Here is a 25,424-nt window from a genome sequence, read left to right as displayed (position 1 = left end):
TATTCAAATCTTGGATTATATCCACGTGAAGAAATGCCCTCACAATTGAGGATGTTTTTCGAGGAAAAATTGCCGAAATGGGGCTCGTCAGCTCCACCGCTAGCGCAAAGTTGTTGACTGTTTCGATTTATCTGTAGGTATAAATAATATAAGTACGAGAAATCCTCAGCGTCATAACCGCGAATGGATTCGAGATCCCGGTGATGAAAGAAATCACAAGGCACTGCCTATCCTATCATGTTTACGTCCAGCATGCAAAGCTTGCAAAAATGATTAGCGAGGTCTCGACAATAAGCATTCGTTCTCAATCAAATAAGCAAGTGAAATTAGATAAGAAAGTTCACCTACAGGAAGCTCTTGCTTGGTCACGTCTACAGAAATGAATCAATGCACATTTCTATTCCACTGTGTAGAATGTATAGTATTGCTCTCTTAACTTAACTTAACTCTATTGGAGTGTAAGCTCAGCTGTACTTAGAAAAAATACGAACGTAATTAAACCGACCGCTCCACATGCTCACAAATTTGCTGCATATTTTACAATCATTCGATGGAAATTTATCTACGAAGAATCTAACTACTATGAGTATTCAATGCACATACATCACATAAATACATATTGCTTATACAATTATCAAGAAAGGTACGACATCCTTTGAAGGAGATCATTTCGGCGACTTCTGACTGAATTCCACCCGCACGCTAGCCCTTGAGTACTACAGAATGGAGCCATTCCAAGCCTTCAACCAGGCCCTCGCCAGTAACTGCATTAGACGGCTGCACATACCACTAAAATTTGCGCAGTATCGTCTCTAGAAATACACCTAGCGAGACGATTAAGTTCGAACCTGTCGGTTTCTGAAATTGTGCAACTCCAGGGCTTTGATTACTTCTGCAGAAGTCATGGCGTTTGGGAGATCCTGTTTGTTGGCAAACACCAAGAATTTAGCATCTAAAACTAATTTTACGTCAGTTCACATTAAACTTAAATCCTTACAAATCGGTAATGCTTAAGGATGAAAGTGTGTATGTTGGAAAAAACGAGTGAAACTGTCAGAAAGAAAAGTTTGACTTGAGAATCCACTAATATTAAGACAAACAGCTGGTAAAAAAGGATAAGACAGTGCCAACCTCTTAACTCTGGATCGTCAGAAAGAGCCTGCAGCTCACAACGAGCTTCCTCCATACGATCTCTGTCCGCGCTATCTACGACGAAGATCACCGCCTGAATAAACAACTATCTGTGCGCTGTTGTGAAAACTACTAGAATCCTCTGATGAATATGTTTGATAAAAGTACAACAATATAAAGAAAGCCAGAAGCATGAAAAATAAAAAAAAAAGAAAACTTTAAATCCACCTCAGTATTGTTAAAGTAGTATTTCCACAAAACGCGGATTCTTTCCTGTCCACCAACATCCCACACTGTGAACGACAAATTTCGATAGTTCACTGTTTCCACATTGAAACCTAGAATGTTTACAACCGTTCATAAAGAAAACAACAATATTACCTAAGTGTACTATTGTATGAAACGAATGTTTTCGATCGTACCAATAGTGGGAATTGTTGTGACGACTTCACCAAGCTTCAATTTGTACAATATCGTGGTCTTACCAGCATTGTCAAGCCCAACCTACATAGAGTTACTAAGAGCTTATTATAGATAAAATCTTGAAATTGAAGCGAAATTCTAGAGAAGTGATCACTCATTGATCAATCAAATTTCTATTGGATCATCTCATGAATGAACTTTTAAACGAAATGCCTTGTGAAATTCAATGTAAGCCTTTTTTATTGCAAAAAAAAAAAACTAAATCAAACTCTGAATAAAAATTCTGAAAGAAGTGCATCAAACGTCAGTTAGAAAAATAGAAGAAGCTTACAGAAAACGAAAAGGAGTATAGTTTGAGTCTAAAAGTATCTCTCGATTTTAAATTTGAAAAGGAAATGAAGTATAGAACTATCTACGGCAATATGTATGCCTCAACGAATACTTACCATAAGAATTCGACACGGTTTAGTACCAAAGAAAAGTAGACGAAGACGAGAGAACGCTAGACCCATGGTATCTAAAAAAACGAAGAAGTTTTTAAATGTATTTATGTGCTTCAAAAAACAAACATTAGCTCTAGCAAATGGGACACTTTAGTAGAAGAAACGAAGAAAAAAAACCTAGGAGAATAGACAATTTTCTGGAAATCTGTGCAGAAATAGAACAAACGAATCTAATAATACGGCAAATATTATCAATGAGTTTAGATGAACGGACCGAATAAATAAATGAAAGCAGCAGAATACGTATTTATACGGGGATGTATGCGGCCACGTGTACAACTATGAGTCCGCACCAAGGAAACTGGTGCTATTGCGAAATGTGATTAGTCACGTTTATAGTTCAGTGAGCGTCGATAAAATATGGTCGATAAGTTTTTCTACTCTTTTCTGCCTCCCTTCCTCTCCAGCGGAACAATTTGAAGAAACTGTGGTTCTTCTTCAACATACATAGCATAGGATTCTTCGCTTTTTCACTTCACTTCACTCATTTGTATGCAGTTCCATCATATAGAAACATTTTGTTATGACAGTATATCCCTTTTGAGTTTCTTTTTTTTAAAATATGTATTAGATTCTCTATTAGTTCTCTTATGTTGTTTCCCATAATGTTGTTCCAGTATTTTTGATGACCTCGTATTTCCATTACTTTTATTCGTATTCGTTTCGTCTTATGAAAGTGATGACCGGATGTTTATGTCCGGTGACCCTAAAGAAGAGACAAAAAGGCATTGAGGCTTAGAGGCTAACTACACTCGTTGTTCTGCTTAACTAATCTGAAGATGTAATACTTACAATTCGGTGACTGTATAGTCGGATCAAAACGGCATGGAGCATGGCGCAGTCGCGGCGCGGTGGAGATAGCAGTTAGAATCCAGGTGGGACCATCGCGAACAACAGCGAGAAAAGGTGTTAGCATGGGTGCAACTATATTCTAACCGCTACGCTCTGTCGCAACGCTTCTAGCGTAACTGCTTACGCAAATGCACCTTGCTTCTTGTCGTTTTGGCCCTACTACGCATTGTATCCATTCGATCTTTCTTTTGAATTATCAAAGGATAAAGGATAAAGTCACTGGCGTGTCAATCCACTTGGGATGCGCGAACGCGTTTTACTGGAATTCGTAATCGTTGAGGTTTTGGAACGCGTGTTGGCCTATACAATGACTTGCGGGGCCAGCCGATGATCAAGTCACTGCTTTTATCCTCCCAGACAAGTCTGGTACCAATTTATCGACCCCGGAGGGATGAAAGGCTTGGTTTGCACTACGGCGGTTTCGAACCCTCGACCGTGTGGCTACAATGGACGTCTAACCGACTGCGCCACACCCGCCCCCTTTTGAATTATTACACTCATTAATTCCTTTATTACTTTCCTCCTTGAACGACTTCATTTGAACCTTTTTTTTCAGCATCTTGACCAATTCTCAAGACTAAGAACATCATGAATTCGATAAATGCCGCCTAAACGGTGCCTTAGGAGTTATCAGCATCAACCGAAATTGGAAAAGTCGGAACACTTTCAGAAACAAAAAATGATGGAAGAAGAAACAACGGAAAAGAAGGATAAGAGCAGGAATAAACACTGTCGATTGTCGACTGGTAACAGGTATGGTCGCCGAAATTTAATTCTACTCGGTTGGCCGCGACGCGTCAGCAGCAACTCGGGCGCCTCTCTGCCTGGAAAACTTATCGCCGCTCGGCTGTTTTGACTCCGAAAAGAGCATGGCGCTGTATTCCAAGCAGATGTAAGTGCCAGGGCCATGTAATCTTGGTGTGGGCACGTGGATCGTTGTAGTGTGTGAGGCTGCTGAAAAACGTGAACTGAAGAACGTCACAGAGAATACGATTGAACTCCTTTCTTCTTCGGCTAACAGTATTTATTGCTGTTACTACTGAGGTGAATTCGGTTACGTAAGATCCACACAAGACCTGATCCCGTATCTTCACTCTTCACTCTGTACTCACTTGGTTGATGTATCAAATTGAACCGAAACGTTTTCCGGCATAAGAAGAAGTCAAAGATAATCTATAGCACCATTACAGTCAGAAGAATCGCTTGCACTAAATCTGCAATGTCGTTTATCTCGCAAAAGAGAAAAGAAAAAGGTGTTAGGAAGAAATACTTCTTCTTTGGGTAGTAGAAGTGCTTTCCCACCTTTCTTGTCCTTGTGCACGTACCTTTTGAATAGAATACTTCAATTTTTCAAAAAAATGAAAGGAACGTCAGACATCGCTTTGCTGATAGCGACCACGAAATCACCCGATTTCGTTCGTTCTTCGAGTTTGTAGGTGCCACTTTCTTGCTATGTTCTTCCTTCCTTGGAGAGAATTGTTAAACTTGTCTTTACATTATATTTGAATCGTTTTCACAGGCAAACAGGAATATATTGTGTCTCAGCAGGTGTGAGGATTTCCTCGTAATAAGTCCTTAAAGTGAATGAGCTCTTTCGTAACTCATTCACAGTGGGGTGGGAATTTTACTCGTTTGAAAACTGAAAGCATAGGACCGTATATTTAGTTCATATCAGGTCATGACAAGGCTATCATTGAACAAAATGTTGAAAAAAAATGTGGTTTTATTCGACAGTGTCAACGTGTAAGTGTAAGTGTAGTGTCAGCAACGAAAGTGAGGTGTTTGTTGCAGACTCGTCACCAGTGCTTCCGAAAACATAAGCATTGGCAACCAGTACTTGTGATGATACATTTGCCCCTCTGTGTATAGTCGAGTCAAAACCACATGAAGCACGGTGCAACTGCGTACGCGGCTTCTCCCGAGGCGGTGCGGTGGAGCGTAGCGGATAGGAGCGTACTGGAACCCTTGCTTGCACCATCCATCGCTGCTATTTGTGATGGTCCCACCTCGGCTCTAACTGCTGCCTCCACCACGCCGTTTCGAGCACGTACGCAAATGCCAGTAGTTCATGCCGTTTTAAACCGACTATAAGTTTTGTTCGTCAAGCGGAGAAATATTTTCGTAGTTCCCAAAGTGCATATTATAATAACAGCTAAATAGTGCGGATCACAGTAAGACGTATCGCTAGTGATCAGGTTCGTCGTTTATTTCTGTAGTTCACACAACGCATTCAACTGATACTTAAATTCGTGTGCACTACATTGAGACGAGGTCCTCCATCGATAAAGTGGATGACATGAAGATTGGAGGGTAGATATAGTGGAAATAACTCGCTTCCAATATTTAGTCGTTATGAGGTCATATGTGACACCTTGGGTGAGGCTTGTTCGCTTTTAAAATAATTGAAGGCATCACATCACGCATTCAAATAACATTAACTGTTCACTGACTAATAACAATAAGTGATAACATCGATTCAGAACAAATATCATCACTAGTGGTGACATGGTAGCATTGGGAACTGAATACAGAATTCTTCACTAATAGATTTCGGAGAATTGAACACTACAGTAGCGTCAAAACGACATGAAAAGTCAAAACGTACGCAGTTGCGTACGCGGGTTCTCTCGAAGCGCTTCGGTGTAACCCTTGCTGGCATCACACATCGCTGCAGTTTGTGACGATTCCAACTCGGTTCCAACTGTTGCCTCTACCGCGTCGTTTCGAGCGCTTACGCAAATGCACCACAACTATACTCGTGATTCATGTCGTTTTGACCCGACTATAGAACGGAGTTGGAGACGTTATGTTTAACAAACTTAAATAGTATTCAGTGTGAGTAAGAACGAACTTTCATTTAGCATACACTCTAACTTGCCTACAGTGTGCGGCTATGTGCAGTAGTTTTCGAAGAGACTTGAACAGCATTAAAAAAAATGCCTCTAACAAGTCTTTCTACGTACGTAAAGTCTGAATTGCCACACTTAGTGTTATCGAGTTATTGTACCTACTTGTTCCATGCTATTAAAATGTACACATTGTTGCACAGCAGCATTCTCACTTGATCCTTCCATTAACGAAAATTGGAATGTCTTCGAACACGATCTCTTTTTTTCATACCTAAACACCTGTTGAATTTCTACCACAATTTGGTGACCAATTGATCTCAAAACTAACGAGTTCGCACCTTGTGTCTATCATACAGAGAGAACCTTTCCTATTGAAAGAAAGTAGTTCCACAAAAAAATGTAATATGAACGAATGAAGAATAAATTCTTCTGGAGGACGAGGATTTATTATCAGATTTATAAAGTGCTAACCGCATTATGCAAGTGCAACAATATTATCATAGAGGGAACAATAAAATCGTATGAAATTAGAGTGAAATCACAGATAATAACCGTGTTTATGACTGGTGGCGTTGTTACGTAGAACCCATCTCTTCTAAATTCCGCAATGTTTCACAATGGCAGGAAGGAAAATTGAACAAATTGTATATCAACATCTACAAGCAATATCTATTCTCATAAGGATTTTGATGATGTCATCTACAACCGTAACTCTGAGGAAGAATAATCAGGTTCAGCTGATAAAATGCTCAAAAGAATCTTCAAGCTTCAAAAGGCACTATTTTGCCCCATTGTGAATGGTGTATTTAATGAGTTTGAACGAATGAGTGATTATATGAATGATTTGATGCTAGTGCTATTTGAAGCTCCTTCGAATTACAAACAATATCTCACTTCAGTAAACTGAACAAAGAAAAATCGATAAGTACTAATAATCTAGCCAACGAATAAGAAAAAAGGGCAGGAAAGCTAAAAATTTTAAAGTAACATTGTGAGTTTGCAAACCCAACCACCTTTTCAAATGCTGCAAAAAGTTACGTTTAATTTGAAAAAGCAGTCAGCTGAATCTGACTATATTACATCGCTAAGCAAAAATAAATATGAAATGAAGAAGAATTAGAGATACAGAGGTTGGCGGTTACAGCACTCACTAACGAACTGTTTTTCGTAGTGCATATGGGTGCGTCTCCATACTCTTAGCCCAATAATGGAGACCACCAAATTTCACAAAAAAAAAGGCACGACCAGGAGTGGTTAGGTAATTCAGGAGTATGCACAAACCGAACAGTTCTAGTTAACCGCACTCCTCATCATCTATTACAACATCCAAAAGATCAGGCACGTACAGCGGCAAACCCGAATCGCTCTCCCCAGACTCTCGACTCATTCTCAGCTCAGTTGCCGAACAGTTAGTTGAGGACGCCTGAACATAAAAATATCCCAATAATCACTCTCTTCATGAATAAATGAATAGTCCTTCTCTTCCCTATTTGAGTATATCCCTGCTCCTCGTGAGAACAGCAATGAAGCAACAAATACGTCTTTAGTTAACACAGCACGAGAACACGTTGTAATTTGCAGAAATTGAAGAGAAACAAACTACTACCTTGCTCAAAGCGCACGTATGTGGGTTATCGTACAATGACCAGTCGATACTCCGAAAGAACGCATGCGCTCGGACAATTTCTAACGAGGGGCGCGCAGTTATATCACTAAGCAGTCTGGAAATTAAGAGGTTTGATTAAAAAATGGAGAAAAACTGTGCCCTCAAAACAACATACTGTGAAAGTAGATCTCTTGCCGCAAAAGAAATTATAGTATCATCTGGAATTGGAAGTTCCTCGCATCTGAAAATATATCCTAACATTGAGATGATGTTTGGTTGGTTTTGAAATTCAAATTCGTTGACATCACTGGAAACGAAACTCACCTTGTCACTCCATGCGGTGCGGCATTCACAAGCGCACGACCACTAAGCAATTCAAACATGATCGCACCCAGCGTCCACACATCGTTCGCCACATTTGGTACCCATCCATATTTGAAGCATTCTTTAACAAAAAGAAAATAGTTATTGATCACAGTGTGCCGACCTCATTAACTCAAGCGTTCAGTTACTGCTAACCTGGAGCGCTGTATCCTTCGACAACATCCTTCGGCCTTCCATTGTTATGCCAATTTCCGTAATAGGTTAATTGCAAGTTTCCATCCAAGCCGATTAGTAAATTATCAGGGCGCAAATCCCTGGAAACCCTCGTTTTATCAAAATAACAGCACCTAGCCCCGATCCTGGTTACGTGTGTCAAATAAGCGCCGTATAAATATTGCTAAATTCAGTGGACAGTGTGGAGTTCTGTAAATCCCAAAGCGAAAGCATAAATAACCCACCAATAAGTGGGTAATTAAATAAACAAATAAATTAACAATAAATAAATAAATAATAGGTGATAACTGTAGATAACATTCATTCAAAAAATTAGGAATAAAGCACTTACGCGATCACTTCCGCATGTTCGTTATGCATCACGTACAACCAGCTAACAAGTTGAGCAGACCAATGCACAATCAACGTTTCAGGCAATGGTCGGAGCCCGGGCCAAGTCCGCCGTCGTTCGCGGCGCAATTGTGAACGCACACTCGAAATACAAGTCAATAGCGTTTGATTTGCGGTGATTTCTGGAAATGGTTACTTTTTACGGTCATTGTAACGAAAATTCTAATCATACTAACTTTTGCTTACCATCTACCAATGGATCATCATCTTGTCTGCTGGGCAGTCGTACCCGAGCCGGAGACTCCTCACTTTTCAGTGATACATTTTCCGCAGCGCCTTCTCCAATCAGATAGAAATCACCTACAGACCACTATACGTGAGCAAAAAACGAGGACAAACAGAGATATCTTACTCACCCTGAGGAGCACTGCATACTCCAGTAGCATCCTCCCCCATAGTGCAGACCATTCCCGAAGTTGATGGGACATCGTTCTGAATTATTTATCCATATAAGTAACGCTCGAAAAAACTACTGGCTGCAGACAAAAACTTACACTTTGCGTCTCATCGCGCATCTCCGCAACACGTTCAAAATCCACTCCAACTGAGAAATGAAGGCGACGCCCTGAAGACATTTTACTAATTAGCATAACTAATGAGTAGCGGTAGTCTAAAATGTTTCTGATATTTCTGAGATTCTATTTCTTTTCTCTGTTTCTAATAGTCAACAGTTTACGTTAGTCTAATAACTGCTTACGTTCAATATACCCTGAATTTCTTTTCTAAAATTCGCTATTCTCCTTGAGAGATTATTTGCCTTTGTAACTTATAATAATAATTTCCTATTTATCTGAACCGTTTGACCCACAATTTTCTCAATTAACTTCATCGCCTCACTTTTTAGGTTACAGTCCACTGACCTCGATAGCATTCCAGTTCAGCAGCCATTTGTTGCACTCCTACTGTTGGACATGCCCTATCACCTATCACTTCTTCATCTCCGGCAGCCAGAGAAAGCAGAAATCTCTTCTCTGATTCACCGAAATAATGTGCCTACAAAAATCAGAGCGTGCTGATGGGCATCACAACATGGAGCATAGAGCAAACTTGAACTCTTGAAATTTTTGTGGTTTGAAATTACTCACGAGAAAATTCCATAAGGTCCCACTTTCCACATAATCCAAAACCAGAATAATGTATGTTTCCGTCTCAAAGAATTGGTGCAGTTGTACCATATGTGGAACATTTGTTGGGAGCAATACTCGGCTTCTTGCTGTCCGAACACCCTTTTCAAGCAGTTTCATGATAAAGTGTCTCCCTTAACACAGAAACAGATATAGAATAGGATACAACTCCAGAAAGAGTAGAATTTCAATCAAAACATAGCAGAAATTTTAAACAGAGGTGACTCCAGACTTTTTTTTACAAACCTGTCGACTTCTCTTCCACTTTTAACACCCATTTTATGGCATTTATATTTGGTAGCACGCCAACAACACGATAGTTTTTTAGACACGCATTGGCGCACTGAAACGCAAGTACGTCCGGGTCCTGAAAAAAACCAGAGAAACGGGGTTTCACATCATGAACAATATATTATGGAAGATATCTTGATAATAGCAAATGTGCAAAATAACCTCAACAACTAAATTCTTTTCATGAGTTTCTGCTTTACTGCTTTTACGACTCCAACCAACCCTCTGCAAGGACTCACCGCCATCGTAGATTCAACGAGAGACTCTAAATTCACTATAGGTGCAATGCCATCATAAGCCAGATGTGTACGATAAAGCCGCTCCGCGGCTACGAGATATTTTGCCGTTTTTCTGCGAACTGCATTCCGTCGCGCCATGTCCGATTCATGTTGAATGCCCTAAAAATGAAAAACTAGCGGGTTGATTTCATCGTAGGAAAGCTCATGTACACCATCGAAAGATTTCACATAAAATTTCGTGCAGTAGGGAATGACTTTATAGAAGACTATGCAGAGTGACATGAAAAAAGAATAGTGAATAAAATGCGAAAGCAAAAATGCAGGACCTGAATCAGACTACTGGCAGCATTTTTATAGCATTGAAACGCTAGCTCGTACGCATGTTCGTGTTCGGCGCGTTGTGCTGTAGAAACCAAATGTGCGGCTTTCACCAGATAGTCGGATTCATCCAGTGGAGGAACTGCTAAATAAAAGCTTTTTGCAAAAGACAGCAAATCCGTGATCTTGCGATTACTTCCCGACCCAAGAAAAAAATTGTAGCAAATGTGGGAATATTTGTTTCTAAAACATCATTTAAAAAATAGTAACCCAAACAAAAAACTGAAACCTTGCGTGGAATTGCTTGATGGCGAAAGTTTCGGGAAGAATCGCTCCATAACTGAAGTTTTCCGACGAGGTCGGAGCGAGATCTCAGCCGCTGGGTCGTCGGGACCTAAACTTCCACAAACGTTGCAAACCAATTTCATAATCGTCTCCAGCTATGATAGCCATTAGAAATTATTACGTACGGCTGAACCGGTTAAACAAAACAATGGTACTCATTTGTTAACACATATCTTTATGGGGTATGACTCACTAATGACAACATCAGGAAACTGAAATTCGCCGGTTGATGCGGATGTATGTAATCCTACACTTGTTCCCGTTGTTTCGAGTTCCTGAACTCATTTACGACATGAAACGTGGAAAAGCACGGATAATACAAGGTAAAATTCAATGTCCTGGACAGAAATGACGAATCTTAGCTGTCATTACTTATCCAAGGGGAAGGAGAGAAAATCACGACAGTTGATCCTTGTTACCGCTAAACATTCGTCATAATGCCCAGAACACGGACCTTCCTAGTACTTCACTACACAACATCGACAGAACGCTTTTATTACACGACAAATTAGTAAATTACACTAATTAATGACAGTTCAAATGCTTTGCATTAAAACGCTAATAACTAAGACTTTGAAAAAATAATAAGCAGATCTGTGCTAAGAAGTCGGACTGACTGGAGGAGGTACGGTTTGTGGAGTCAGCACCTGAGACGTGTCACCATTCTGTTCGACACTGGAAACAGAAAACTGCAGAAATACGGAAAATACAACACAGTATACCAACATAACAAGAATCAATGACAGTTACTGATGTATAGATGTGTTCGTGTGAGTATCAATCTTTAGGCAACAGAAACTCTGCGAAAAGCCAGTTAATGGAAACTCAAGTAATTAAAATCCCATCACAGACTTAACACTAGGAAAGACTGAATTTCGAGGAAGGAACCGGAACGATCAGCGCAACCAGAACTCAGTTAGAAAAAAAAACGACTATATATTATTATTAGGAACTTACATATTTGGAGCATCCATTATATTCACACCCTCATACAAGAACGAACTCGGAGTGGCAAGCTGACCAGGATTCGCATGTTCACTGGCTTTCTAAAGGAAAATTGTATACATACAGTATCTGGGACTGATCTCCACCAAAGAAAAAAATAAACACAGCTCACCTCTACCCACTCCTGCAACACTCTTGCTTTTCTTAAAACCTCACTGTCTAACACAAAGGCTAAAAATTCGTCAATACAGCGTCGTCGTTCGGCGATCACAGATGGCTCGCAGCTACCCAGAAGACGAGGTGCGGCGAAGTGGGGAAATGCTCCACGTAAGTACAGCTGAACAAAACATTTCATGGATTGTCTTGACCAAAGTGGAATGCACATGCACAATCCACTTTTCCTTGACAGAAAAAAGAAAGAATCTCGCAAACATTTACCTGTTTATGCAATTTGGATAGATTCGCATGAAGGCGGTTTAGTTCTCGAAAACGAGATGTGAGGGTAAAAAATCGATCGTCTAGTTCGATGTTGTTGCGTGGGATACACTAAAAGGATGTCATATGCCACAATGAATCAAAACGAAATGGCAGATTCATGGACAAATGACGGGAGTAATTCGCTCCAATGAAACGGAAAGAGAAACAAGTTCAATCCGTGGAGGAACCCTACATGTCTATAAAATGCTACCGTCTAGAAGTCTGTAAACGATAAATCTGCTCATAAATAGAACTTACTTTGATCTCAATTAGATAGTCTGTATGAGTGCCAGTGATATTCTTCACATCAACAGCGTCCACCACCCTACCCGTAACTGCCCACTCATTCTTTGGTTGGAACAATAAACGCCCTATTTCAGTCGTGCAGTAGCTCTCATCCGGATAAAGTGAGGACATTTGGCATACTGTAAAAAAAATCCAATGAATTTTCTCAGTCACCAACAAAATTCCAAAAATTTCTGAATCCCGTTGTCAAAACAGAGTTATCACAGTTTCTTCTCACTTCCTATTAAGAACAAATAGTCTCAAAGGATTCCTTTCATAAAGTTGAAGACACAAACTATTAAGTCGCTTATAAAATAACACAAGATAATGAAACACTCTATCAGAAAACCAATTTCTTTCGAAAACTCCGGATTCCCTGCACCCATTGTCACGAATGATCAAAAAGGTAGTTACAACATAAAAGGCAATTAAATCTTTTCAACTACATCAGTGGTGGATCGTAAATATTGATTATGTTCCAATTTCCAGCTAAAATAAATTGAACCAAAACGTGCAGCAATTCCTTAGGAAACAGTGATTTGCAAAGCAACTGAAATCATACGACTTACTCAGGAACAAATAAAGGGGTAATGAACCCTCACTGACCATCTTTGCTTCTCAAATAAATTATATTTATCACAACAAAGCTCGCCCATTCCAAACAATGACCTACTATTTAATATGCTCACTGAACATGAATAAAGACAACGTTGTTCCTGACGAGCTTAAATTGTAAAGAAAATCCAACATTTTAGTTAAAATATGATAATGATCAACCTAGTTGATAAACAAAGAAAAAGAAACGCTCAATTAAATTAACATTAAATCACTTGCAAGATCAATTACATGAAATTCCAACAAAATCACAACAACAAAATTGAAGCTACTAGTACAGTGCTTCTCTTTAATAGAACTAAACATGAACAGAAATAGTATCAATATCATAAACTCCATTGTGCCGACCTCTACAATCTTATCTCAAACCAACAATACTAACACTAATCAGGAACCGTTTTGGAGGAAAACAAAAGAAGATACCAAAGCAACTCAGTAAAAGGCAGAATCCAAACATCCGTAGGGCGCTCGCTTGAACACTGATACCATTTTTTTAGAATTCTATGGAAATAGAAACTAACGGGACAGAACCATGGACGGATTAACGATGAATGATCACCTGCCCGCCGACTGATCACAAACCGAGTTCTTTGACCGAGACTATCATGCTTGGTGTTACTCATACGCAAATATTATAAAGATAAGGGTGACGATTTGAGAAGTCCGAAGATGGTGCTAAAGTCTGAATAAGATAAGGAGAGGGCTGTCGCGAAAAGGAAATTAAAGTGATGGATCTCAAGAAGTATCACATGTAGCAGATTTTGAAAGCAGTATGTTCATGTGTTTTTTTTTTTCAAAGTTCAAAAATTTAGTTGCGTGATAGCAAGACCAGTTACCTTTAGTCGTGTGCGCTAAGGTAATTCATTGTTTTCAAATTCTCTCAGAAGCATTGGTAATCTACTCTCAATTTTGGCTATGAATTTCAACTTTGTACTCACTACATCGCTGTGTACTCCCTAATATCAAAGAGATGTAATCTGCTCCGTTCTGCGCTTGATAAAAATGTTAATACATCTGCACCTTAACTTTCTTGATATCCCTATCTTAATTGCTACATTCAGAGAGTGGGCAGCCAAAGAACAGATCATCGGCTTAGCAACATAAAAGTGAGCACAAAAAGAAAATATGACGATGCTTTTTTCTCCTCTTTGCTATTGAAAGAAGCATCGAAAGTAAACATAGAAGAGAAACTTCGTATCCATAAACAAGAATAGAATTTGAAAGAGGTAACCACAATAGTGAAGTTACGACATAAATCATGCAGTATCCCACGTGAACACGACTATTTCTTGCCCCATATCCACCCTTTCACCATTCCAGATAGACCGCTTTGTTGTTCCTCAGTCGTAGTTCCTTTTGCTCTCGCTGCTTCGGCAGCCTTTTTAGAAACTGGAGTTGTTTTCGAACCTTCTATACATTTTGCTAGCCGATCCTCAAGGTCTGGCATCTGGAAAACAATAACATCTCGTAGAAGTTGCAGGAAGAAAAACTCAAATCTTTGCTTAAATGTAACTATCTACCAACTGCTACTAATTTAAAAACGAGGAGAAAAGAAACAATGAAGTGACAGCGATTCTTCCGTAGGAACCGGTTGACGCAGCAAATGACTGCGGAGAGGTAATTGGTTCAGAATAAAAAATGGTAGTTAACACGTTCGCAGCGCAGCAGCGCTAGATATTCCCTCAATGTTCTCAGTATACGAAGAATAGGAGCGTTTGTTAAGCATGCTAGTGACAAAACTGCCTCAAACAAAGCTATAACAATTCGAATGTAGAACTCGTTAGGTTAAATAGATGTTAATGAATCATGCGCCTACCTAATAAGTATAATAAAGTTTTTTTAATCAGATGTTTTAATTCAAAGCAGTAAAAAATTCCTCATTAATTCCCCAGAAATATTGGAAATAACGTTTGTAAGAAATTTAATCTGAAATGCAGCTCTATATAGTGTTTGGCATCTATCATTATAAATTTGAAATACGAAGCGAAGTCAATGCAATAAAAGTACATCAGAATTCTGCCAAAACTCGTTGTGAACAAAAAATGTATAAGAAAGAGATTGAATGTTTTAGTTAGTATGACATGGAGAGAGGAAATGTGATACAAGAATGACAGAATTATGAATAAATCAGAAGATGAATTAATGAGAAACTGATAAAAGCACAAACTTTCCTTTTTTTAGGCACTTCACCAGGTGAGATTAATATGAAAGAGGAAATGGTTGTGCAGAAAGCTGTCATTTCATGAAACTAGATTGATGACAGGCGAAGACAAAGCTGGAATCCAAATGGAGAATCGTACTCTTTTCTCACTGCGGAATTCATTTTAAAAAAAGATCAACGCAGCAGCATACGGTAACGAGAATATCCGGGGTTGTTTTCTTTTACACAGGTCTTTTCGCTATAGTACATTCAAAACGAAACCGAAAAAAGTGGAACTTTAAATCGAGGAAAAAGAGAAAAGGCAATTCCAAGAGGAGCGCAGACCAATTTGTGATTGGAAATATACGGGGAACACGGCTGACTTATGCCCATTAACTTCGAACCAAATTCGAGTTACTTAAAGCGGAGACTATCCGGAAACGATAAGACTACTTTAGGTTGGCCATATTGTTCAAAGCGATCCAACAAAAATATCCAGGCAGTCGACCATTTGCGAGGGGAATATATAAGGTGATAGTCCGAATGAAACAAAGCATCGAAAATAAACCATAATGAAAAGAAAAAAAAACAACTAGAAAGGCTGAAAATTGATTCGCAAAAAGATTTAAACCAATAAGGATCAGAATTCAGAATTTGAGGACGAATAATATAGAAAAAATCATCTTATGAGTGAATAAATGAATTAAATTAAAGGTGAAGAATCTAAGTTAGTACCAGAAAACAGTTGCATTTAAAAGTAGAGATGTTCCTCTGAAATTAACACCAATGTCAAGCCTGCTCTGCTTAATGCAGGTTGCGTGACTGCGTCCCGGGGTGACGCAACAAAAATTGCATCCAATAAAGACAGAGAAGTCTAGTTTCACTCCCTTCAGAAAAAGTATTGACGCGACTCCATTCGAGAAGCACAGTGTAAAAGGAAATGTCTATACATTTGAGGAACTTCTGCGTTGGTTTGAATGATTTTAGTAACAATGAATAGCTTAAACAATGGACACTTACTTTGATATGATTCAAGGCCAAATCGAAGAACAATGGCTTATTTGGCATAAGAATAAACGGCGGAGGCATCTCTGCTACAGGTATGTTACGTTTCTCGCGAAGTGCACCGGCAACATCCCATTGTCTCCACTCAGCAAAGGTGTCGATAAGGGGCTATAAAATAAAGTTCTATTAGTAAACAGTTTTCGTTGATTCGAATACCATCTGTTAAAAAAAAAACTAAGTTCAAACACTTATTTCAAAAGAAAAGTGTTGTTACAACAATTCGAACAAGCTGTATCCATCTCTGATAAAAGAGTACTAAAAATACAAATGTTAAAGAGAGCAACTAACCCTGTCATCGATGTCACGTGCCGCTTTCTCATCTCCTTCATCGGCAATACCAGCCGCTGCTGTTAGGCGTTTTGCTCTCGCTGCTATTCGTGCTTGTTCAATATCAGCGACGAGACTACGAAGTGCTTCCTTAAATTAGTTAAAATACGCAGGACAAATACAAAAAAATCAACAAAGAACACAGCATTCCAAACATCTTAGAGCTAATCAAGAGATACAATGAGATAGAGGAACTGGCAAACCTACAACTATTTCAGCAGTTCAATCATTCATTAAGTTTTGTCTTGTCATTAGATTTGCAATTGATACAAAAAAACCACAAATAAAATCAAATTATTTACATCACCCATTCCCACCAAAATTCTTTCGAAAAATATAAGACTCTATAGAACGATCTTTTACGTGGGAATTCTGATTCTGACCCGCAAACGCGACTAACATCCTTCATTGATGAAGTTTTATTCAGAAAATGATATGCACTGGTATCTTAAATTGAAGCCAATAGGTCAAAAATACGGAATCACCAAATCCAGCAGCCACGTCCCAGTGGAAGAACGTTTTCATCTGTCCAACGAATTATATAAAGTGAGGCCAAGATTTGCAGTAATAAGACAGTAGCTTCATAACCTTGAAGGATTGAAGGCAAAAAAAGATATTGGGGGTAAAAAAAATAATGTTTAAACCATTTCTAAAGAATTTCAAAAACTGAAGACTAATTGACAAACCTTACATTTCAACATTGTTTTGAACTTATCCTCAGAATTACCTCTGTTTCTTCATTCATGTATGTGTTCCCTTTCAGCTTTGAAATAAGTGTCTTTGCGCCTTTGCAACGTTGCAGTGCTCGTTCGAAAAGAGCAACAGCTTCCCCAAATCGAGATAGAGCAGCATATGCAGCCGCCATGTAATGACATCTGTAAGGTGACAAGTCAGAAACAAAACATGAAACTAGTGTGGCTTTAATAAAACCACTCGTACATCTTGTAAAAATTATGTATAGATACCTAAACGCCCTATAATACTCGATTTTAGCTGAGACTGCCTGTGTGAGATTCCTATCCAATTCCACACCAGGTAACTGGAGAAGCTGAAAGTGAAACCATGAGAATGGAAGCATAATAGTAACAATCTATATACAATCAGAAGAAAATCTGGAACCCACCTCTCTATACACCTCAATTACAGAGTCGTACAAACGCAAGAGATCCTGTGGTTTCGATTTCTTCTCAGACCTAAGAAAAAATTAATTGCAAAGCATGTTTTCAGGAATTGTCTCAGAAACTGGTTTAGTAACGAACTACCCGTGACTTATAATAACCTTGGAACACTCAAGTAGCGAGAAATAAAACCCACTTTGTATTTTCAATCATTGCTAAGTAGCGTGAGGCGGTTCCAAGCATCTTCAAGAATTCTAGATATGATCTAATCGACTGCAGCATCTGGAATGACTATTTAGCGTTGAAGAGATCCAAAACAAAGGGAGGAAAATTAAGGGAAACAGAATAAAGTCCAAAAGGACACGAAACCGAACCGTTGAATCTGCGTTATCTGAAGTTTTCCTACGGATTAAATCGGAAATTCGTTCCAGAGCATCACGTGTGTCTGCTAGTTGTTTCTCATATAAAGCCATCTAAATTGAAATCAGTACTAATAATATAATAAAACCATTAGATTTGAATCAACTAACTCTTTCTTTCGGAGTTTCGCACTGTGACAATTCACTGTGAACCTGCTTCCAACCTTGAACAACTTGCCGCGCTTTATCGTCTTCAACGGTTGATTTAAAGCCGCCCCATTCGACTACAACAGCGTCGTCACACGATGCCTTTGAGCGCATTTCAGCTATGAGCCGCTGAAGTAACGGCAAAATAATTTTAAACAGAATTCTTGAAAAACGAAATAGCTGGACACAACATCATCAGCAGAACAAATATTTAGAAGCAAAAACTACAAAAATGACAGAGATATTGACTGTTGCACATGGACTCAAATTACAGAATATTCTCACATCTACGGCCTCACTATCAGTGCCTTGTGCTCTAATCTCCATCAATTCGTTCATCATACCGTCCACAGGTTTGCCGGTTGCTTCTGCACAGCTGAACTCGCACAGCCGAATTTGTGGCTGAATTTCTCGGCATCTGGAAACGACTGCACAGATAAGACCGTAAGAACATTTATTAACAAAAGTACTAATGGAAATACATAGTAAGTACAGAACAAAATGAAGCCGAACGAAGCAATCATAAAACTACTCAGTTTGCGAAAGCAGCAATTTTACCAATAACCTCACCTAGCTTTATAAAGGTTTGCTAAGGTCGTGTTGTGAGTAGCTTCAGCAAGACGTTCATACACCCGTCGTGCAGTCTTGAGGAGTTCACAAGCTTCAGGCCATCTGCGCATCTCGAATGCACAAACCCCACCTAACCAGGCTGTGTAGGCTTGCGCTTCAAGTTTCGTGGGAGCATCACACTAAAGCGTTCGAAAATAAAAAATGGGAGGAGTAAATAGAAGAAAAAACTTGTACCCTGCTAGAATTCCGCACTAGCTGCTCAAGAGCAGTGGCGTGGAGAACAGCACGTTTCAGATGCATACGCATAGACATACGTTTACGTAGTTTATCTGGATTATCCTCCATTTCCATCTTATCTGACATGGCTGAAGCCCACCGACGTTCCGCTTCAAACACACCTAGTTGGATGAATCTAAACAGATTTTTTTTTCTCAGAAAAAGAACGTTCAAAGGTTTTATTTGATGACACTAGTCAACCACTTAAATACAGCGAACAAGTGGTTTACAATATTTCATTACTAAAAGGTGACACTACTTCTATTTCGAAACTGTTCCGAAAGGAATAAGAACGCGTTTACGTTCGATTTCATGCAACTGTTCCAAAAACTATTTGTGCTTAGATATAACTGCGTCAAAACGTCTTCCGTCGATTTTACAAACTACGCAATTAGCTCCTGGAAAGAAAATTAAGTATGCCCGAGCAGAAGTAGAACTTTATAGCCGAATTTGAAAACTAATTCCGCTAGCGTCCGAATTCCCAAAATCCATAGGACCAATTTCTGGTAATAGGATCAGTTTGTTTACAAATCATTAACTCTATAATAAACAGAGAGTGTTTACAGAGCTATTTTTTAAACAAGGTGAAACAAAGAATGTGTCCAATTACGTGTTTCCGAGACTACGGTGCTTTTAAAATTCAATATACTAATGAATAAAGAATGAGACAAGAGACATAGAAAATAGCGAGGAGTAACAAGAAACTCACCGTTCGTCAGCAAAATCAACTTCACTGACAGGTTTTTTGATGAACTTTGCTTTGTGTCTTCTCACACATTTATGAGTATTTGTAAATTTCAAAGCATGTCGAACACGGTTTAATTTTGACCGGCAGTAGGACCTTGAAGAGGAACACAAATGTAAACAAGAAAAAGCAAAATATATCTGAAGCTGTAGGACACGTACGAAACATAACGAGACCAAGGAATTTACCTGTATCTGTGATAGTCAGCATGTCGCAGACCGTGTTGTTGTTGAGCATCCTTCACCATCTGCAAAAAAAAAGAAACTCGGTGTCACAGACGCTTAACATTCATCGCATTGTATTCAAAACAGAACCATTCATTTCATTTTTACACTATTTACATGTTTGTTTTAAAAACCATATCGCATGGTCCTGAGAGGAAAAATACATAAACTTCTATAACTGTCCTGTATTTTTATCATTTCTAGCCTTTATTTCGCTAGTTATTTGTCCTAAATCACTGTCGAAATATCGAAGGAGGAAGTTGGTCCAAAACTTCGTTCAATGAACGATGAAATTTGATAGAAAAAATTTCAAATGAAGAGATGGAGAAGAATCAGTATTCGTTAATAATACAAGTAAAAAGGCAACTTAAAACATACTAAGACCTAGGGAACAAACCTGAAGTATATGAACGGTCGGAAACGGGGCTTGATCAACGGAAGCATCTTCCATTTCGACATCTTCCGTTGCCATTTTGTCTGACAAACAAATACGGGAAAAATGGCGAATGGAATGGTGAATAAAGACATCGAAAGAGTAACAGAACAACTTCCAAAGATGATCAACAGCAAATGAGAAAAGACTTCCCTAAGTGTAAGAAGAAACAAATGATGAACAACTGCAAAGTTAATCGAACGTTGGAATTGTGCAAAACAGCGTCAAATGCCGGATAACACGCGTTCGTCGGATTCGCGGCGAATCGTCCGAGCGACGTCGCGCGCGGCAGATGTGACTTGCTTGGCATCTTAGAGTTTTATTGTTTTTCCTAGGGCAGTAATGAACTATATATGTATGAGTCGTGTGTTCTTAACATGAAACTGGGAAGAAGATCGTACATCAACGTTAGTATCGGTCGGTGGGGCAATGGGTGTATAAAACTTCACGTTTCTCTTCTATTTGAAGTGTTTATTCATCCTTGTTTCAGGGTGGTGGTGAAGCAGCGGCCTTCCAAACGACAAAAACTGCAATCCGGACCGAAAAAGAGGTCACAAAAGGTGATGTCCACGTTGTCGTTTTTGTGCAATTTCCTAGGCCAAATCTATCCATGGGAGGATAACTATTAGGGTGTTCGGGAAGTATCTGCCGAAAATTTCGCAGTAGCGCAGATTTTTTGAGATGTTCTGGAAGTTCCCGTTTTGAACATATTATATTGGGACACTACCGCTTGTATACACATAACATATCTGGCTCCCTCTTCCTTGCCTATTTCATCCTATAATGGCCCACACATATTCGACACGTACTCCTTTACGAGTTCGAATCTGGCCACCCCGCTGCTGAAGCCCATCGAAACTTAAGTAAAGTATTCGGCACTGAAGCCCTTTCTGAGCGGTTTGTGCGCGCCTGGTTCCAGCGCTTCAAAGCCGGAGACAAGGAACTCGAAGGTGAGCCTCGCTCTGGTCGACCAACTGCAATATAATTCAACGGATTGAAGAATCTGGCGGAGCAGCATCCATATGAAGGTGTGCGGTATTTTGCTGCCAGTCTTGGCTGTTCGCTGTCCACCGTGAGCAATGGACTGCGATCTCTCGGAATGGTGAAAAAGCTCGGTCAGTGGCTCCCACATGCATTGAGCGACGGCAATCGCCACAGACGTCTGGACATCTGCACTCAGCTGCTCTCCAGAAGCTGCAGATTCGACTGGCTGGACGGCATTGTCAGTGGAGACGGAAAATGGGTCCTCTACGTCAACCACACCCACAAACGTGCGTGGTGCGCTGGCCATGAAATGCCGAATCCTTTCGAAAGGTGAAATCCATGAAAAGAAAGTCATGCTGAGCGTCTGGTGGGGAGTTCATGGAATCTACCGTTTTGAACTGCTGCGGGACAACACGAAAGTTGCTGCCGAAGTCTACTGTGCTCAACTGCAAAGGCTGACCGACAAGATCCGCAATAAACACCCGAAGCTCGACAACGTTCGCCTGCTGCACGATAACGCGCGCCCTCACATCGCGAAGAAGACTTCCTAGAAAATTCTGGAGCTCGGATGGGAAGTTCTACCCTATAGTACACCCTGGACCTGGCCCCGAGCGACTATTACCTCTTCCGATCGCTTCAGCATCACCTGGAGGAGAACTGCTACGGTGATAGTGACCACCTCGAGAATGATTTTCGGGCTTTCTTCGCCTCCAAATCGCCGGAGTTCTACGCCAAAGGAATCCGTGATCTTGTGAGACGTTGGCAGAAGGTGGTCGATGCTGATGGAGGTAATTTCGTCGAATAATAAAACGTTGTTAAAAAGTTATTTTGTTTTGAAGCTATGCCGTATTTCGGCAGATACTTTCTGAACACCCTAATACAATGGAAACGAAACTATGGTCACCGTTTTCCAGTCGCACCGTTCAATATTATCTGTTTCATGCACTGACCGAAACTCGGTGCAATAGCACTTATGTGCGGGACCTAGCCATTCGTCCGATGAACATCCTCACTTTTAGAAGGAGTTGGATTTTTGTTGGATACAATATATCCAATCTGGACCCATTTGTACGTCGGAATGCGTCCATAGAGTTGAACAAATGATACTGGATATAGGTTCACGAGAGTGTAGAATGCAGCATGACTTACTTTGACCTAAAAGCAGTACACCACGAATCTGACATAGTGGCGTGAACCGCTGGAGAAGCTAGAGATGGAGTTGTAGATTACGGGATCACGGGTTGTTTCGCTCATCGCTCCCTTACCAATTAAAAAAAACTGCGTGAAAGACTCCGTTTTTCAAGACAATTTCAGTTGCAACGCTCCACAGTTGTACACGCGCCGCATCCAGCTGCGCAGCGGTCGAAACAGAGTGATCTCTCCTCGATTGCCCATTCAAGTGAAACCAATGAAAAGGCTGCTGAGGGGGGCACAATGTATACTTAGGGGAGCGAGAGCGTTCTAGCGTTTCTCACAGAAACTTAAATGGTTTCCACGCCATTTTCGTTTTTCACAACGATCAGGGAGGGATGAGCGTAACCACCACCTGATCCCGCAATCTACAACACCATCTCTAGCTTTCCCCGCGGATTCTATCACCACCTCAAATTCGTAGTATGCTGCCTTTAATGCGGCTATGCGCACCATCGCCGGGGTGTGTCGCCTTTGAACATATCCGAGCCTATTCTGTTCGATCTTCAAAAACAGTTCGCATAGAACCTACTCGCTTTTCCGCAAGCGGCGGAATTTTAGGTCTCGACTGAACTGCCTGTCAGTGCCAAGTGTTCTTTGATCTTCCTTCACCGCCTCTGTCCAGAACTTTCTTTTACGACAAGGTGGCCTTTTCCAACTAGAATCTGGAAGCATCCCCAGGACAACTTCAACAGGCGATCAGACGGTCTCCTCTGAACGAGGATCATCTCTTCGGCCGTTTTCGGTTTTTTTTTTTTATCGTTGAAGGCATTACATGGTATGACTTAGCTGTTCACTTTCAATTAGCCTGTTTGGAGAGTTTGGTAAAGTTAAAGCTAACTTAAGCTACAGAAGTTAGGGATTTTCTTTTCGTTTTTCTCTTAGTTGCTTCAGCCTAAAGATCATATATCCTCGAACATAAATGCTTAGGTGTGTATTTCGATTGACGAGCTGCCGCCTTCTCAAATGGTAGAGGCAATTGACTGAATTACAATAGATTGCGCTCTATGTGCAGTTCGATCAGAGCAGTTTTGAGTACCCTTCCAACTACCTTTCCATCTTCTATTGGATGACCTAGACCCGTTCACCCGTCGGAGTGCGTTTGTCCAGTTGGATAAGTGATATTGAATATGGTCCAGTAGGTAGTGTAGGATGCTTTACCGTTTTCGACCGTCAGACAGGACTCAAGTAATTGTTCTTACTACTGTGGCTTTGAGTAGAACTTTACGAAAGTGTGACGTTTCCAGCATCTGCTTTTAGGATCTTTTATAACAAAATCGACAGTTCATTGCTGTTTTTCTTTTCGACGGTCAGGAACCTTCCGTAATTCTGCAAACGATTTGTAAAATAGGTATGCACTTTTTTAGTTGCCTCTATTCTATGGAGCTGTTTTCGAAACTGCTTAGATTGGTTTTTGACTGTCAATAGTGTGGAACGAGGTTAGCGGAGAAATCGTTGTTCCTTGTTTCGAGAATCTCAGTATTGATTTGATATGAATAAATTGAATGTAACTGGAAGTAGTGGGATTATTTATCCATGTGCCGATTTATTTTATTGATTTGTTCCAATAAGAAGTAGGACTTGTTTTACAGAGGTACGAAGGTCGAGGATCAAGTCGCGATTTAACACTTTACAAGATGTGAGCTGGATGAAATCCTCATCTCTGTAGCAAGTAATAGATCTGTAATTTAAATCTACTACAGGTAAACTGTCGTATGCATGGCATCCGTAGATATTTATCTATCAACTCATCCACTTATTCATTCATTCGCCTGCACCAATCCCCCTCCTCCCAATAAAAAAGAATACCATAGCACAGTCGGAAAGGGGTTCTGCTGTGGCTGCACAATCGGGCGAACCATTCATCGCTTCGGGGTCCACAAATTGTCACCAGACTTGTCTGGAAGGATAATGCCGTACTTACAACATACCATCTTAATATCTAATCCAAAATTAGTTATCCTATTTGTTTTAAGGCTTTATTTTCCACCCTGGAAACCGCACAAGCATTTTCCATTTTGAAGGACGGGAGTCTTTTTTTGTTTTTCTGAATTTTCTGAACGCCACGGACTTTCCTACTCTATATTACACAACTTCAACTTATAGAACCAAAATATTAGGTACCAAATACCAAATAAAATAAAGTCGTAAAGAAGAATGCATCGCTGTGACCAAAGAGCTGGCGCGATATCAAGACCTTTGCGGGTTTTGACCCACGGGGTCAGAGGCGGGGCATCGCTACTAGTTACTACTAGCGGCGCAACCCTAACAACTGGTGGTCCGCTAACATCACGATTTTGTGGCTATCAAGGTGAGCGCTATGGTGGTCTGCTTTTCTGACATTGCCTTTGAATAATCTGTTTGCTAAGTCATATCTTGTGGGATGACGAGGCGTTTGAGGGAGTAGATTACACGTGTCTTTGATTTTTGCAGGCTCTGAAGAAGGTGACGGCGCCGAAACGTTAGCCAGAATAAAAATCAATAACAATCCTGGCTCTGATTAAAAAGTAGTACACAATCAAACTCTACGATGCCAAGAAAGAAGGTCGAACTTGGAAATTAACAAGATATTAGGTTTCTTTTCTTTTTTTACACTTTACAACCTTCATCAGGACGGGTGTAGCGCAGTCAGTAAAATGTTCCGCTACCTGCACTATCGACCGGAGGTTCGAGTCCGCCCTAGTGCTCACCAAGCCTTTCATCCCTCCGGGGTCGATAGATTGGTACCAGACTTGTCTGGAAAGATAAAAACAGTGACTTGATCATCGGCTGGCCCCCGCAAATTGTTGTATAGGTCAGTTGCACGTTCGTAAACCTCAAACGATTCTGAGTTG

At 40.1% G+C, this 25,424-nt stretch overlaps 5 protein-coding genes across 6 annotated transcripts; 1 reads left to right on the top strand and 4 right to left on the bottom strand.

Annotated features, from left to right (window-relative positions):
* Positions 1–702: 702 nt before the first annotated feature.
* On the bottom strand, positions 703–2,973 carry RB195_013581 (uncharacterized protein; the record flags this gene model as incomplete). Of its 2 annotated transcripts, XM_064203470.1 has the most annotated exons (8): positions 703–789; positions 849–952; positions 1,132–1,225; positions 1,360–1,469; positions 1,554–1,635; positions 2,001–2,071; positions 2,272–2,364; positions 2,850–2,973. In XM_064203470.1, the coding sequence occupies 8 exons, from the start codon at positions 2,971–2,973 to the stop codon at positions 703–705; spliced, it is 765 nt and encodes a 254-aa protein (XP_064059350.1). The 2 variants fall into 2 exon arrangements, with proteins under 2 accessions (XP_064059350.1, XP_064059351.1); XM_064203469.1 differs by lacking the exon at positions 2,272–2,364.
* A 4,079-nt stretch (positions 2,974–7,052) lies between these two features.
* RB195_013580 (uncharacterized protein) lies at positions 7,053–12,945 on the bottom strand (the record flags this gene model as incomplete). Its single annotated transcript, XM_064203468.1, has 22 exons — positions 7,053–7,181; positions 7,365–7,479; positions 7,540–7,605; positions 7,689–7,809; positions 7,884–8,002; positions 8,254–8,434; positions 8,499–8,612; positions 8,669–8,744; positions 8,807–8,877; positions 9,173–9,305; positions 9,398–9,570; positions 9,683–9,803; positions 9,967–10,125; positions 10,293–10,429; positions 10,574–10,678; positions 10,823–10,904; positions 11,247–11,304; positions 11,587–11,675; positions 11,747–11,911; positions 12,013–12,120; positions 12,310–12,476; positions 12,906–12,945. The coding sequence occupies 22 exons, from the start codon at positions 12,943–12,945 to the stop codon at positions 7,053–7,055; spliced, it is 2,529 nt and encodes an 842-aa protein (XP_064059349.1).
* A 1,288-nt stretch (positions 12,946–14,233) lies between these two features.
* On the bottom strand, positions 14,234–20,454 carry RB195_013579 (uncharacterized protein; the record flags this gene model as incomplete). Its single annotated transcript, XM_013442435.2, has 15 exons — positions 14,234–14,398; positions 16,112–16,264; positions 16,445–16,573; positions 17,211–17,358; positions 17,449–17,531; positions 17,607–17,676; positions 17,798–17,883; positions 17,976–18,074; positions 18,132–18,296; positions 18,453–18,585; positions 18,738–18,916; positions 18,972–19,149; positions 19,723–19,854; positions 19,947–20,005; positions 20,380–20,454. The coding sequence occupies 15 exons, from the start codon at positions 20,452–20,454 to the stop codon at positions 14,234–14,236; spliced, it is 1,854 nt and encodes a 617-aa protein (XP_013297889.2).
* Positions 20,455–21,274: 820 nt separating this feature from the next.
* On the bottom strand, positions 21,275–21,706 carry RB195_013578 (uncharacterized protein; the record flags this gene model as incomplete). Its single annotated transcript, XM_064203467.1, has 1 exon — positions 21,275–21,706. The coding sequence occupies one exon, from the start codon at positions 21,704–21,706 to the stop codon at positions 21,275–21,277; it is 432 nt and encodes a 143-aa protein (XP_064059348.1).
* A 46-nt stretch (positions 21,707–21,752) lies between these two features.
* On the top strand, positions 21,753–25,094 carry RB195_013577 (uncharacterized protein; the record flags this gene model as incomplete). Its single annotated transcript, XM_064203466.1, has 3 exons — positions 21,753–21,896; positions 22,040–22,187; positions 25,024–25,094. 3 exons carry the CDS (start codon positions 21,753–21,755, stop codon positions 25,092–25,094), a joined length of 363 nt encoding a protein of 120 aa, XP_064059347.1.
* Positions 25,095–25,424: the final 330 nt, after the last annotated feature.

The sequence above is a fragment of the Necator americanus genome, chromosome V, assembly GCF_031761385.1.
Source record: "Necator americanus strain Aroian chromosome V, whole genome shotgun sequence".
Taxonomy (NCBI): domain Eukaryota; kingdom Metazoa; phylum Nematoda; class Chromadorea; order Rhabditida; family Ancylostomatidae; genus Necator; species Necator americanus.
The sequence above is the reverse complement of the archived record's forward strand: the minus strand, read 5'-3'. Positions and strand labels throughout refer to the sequence as shown.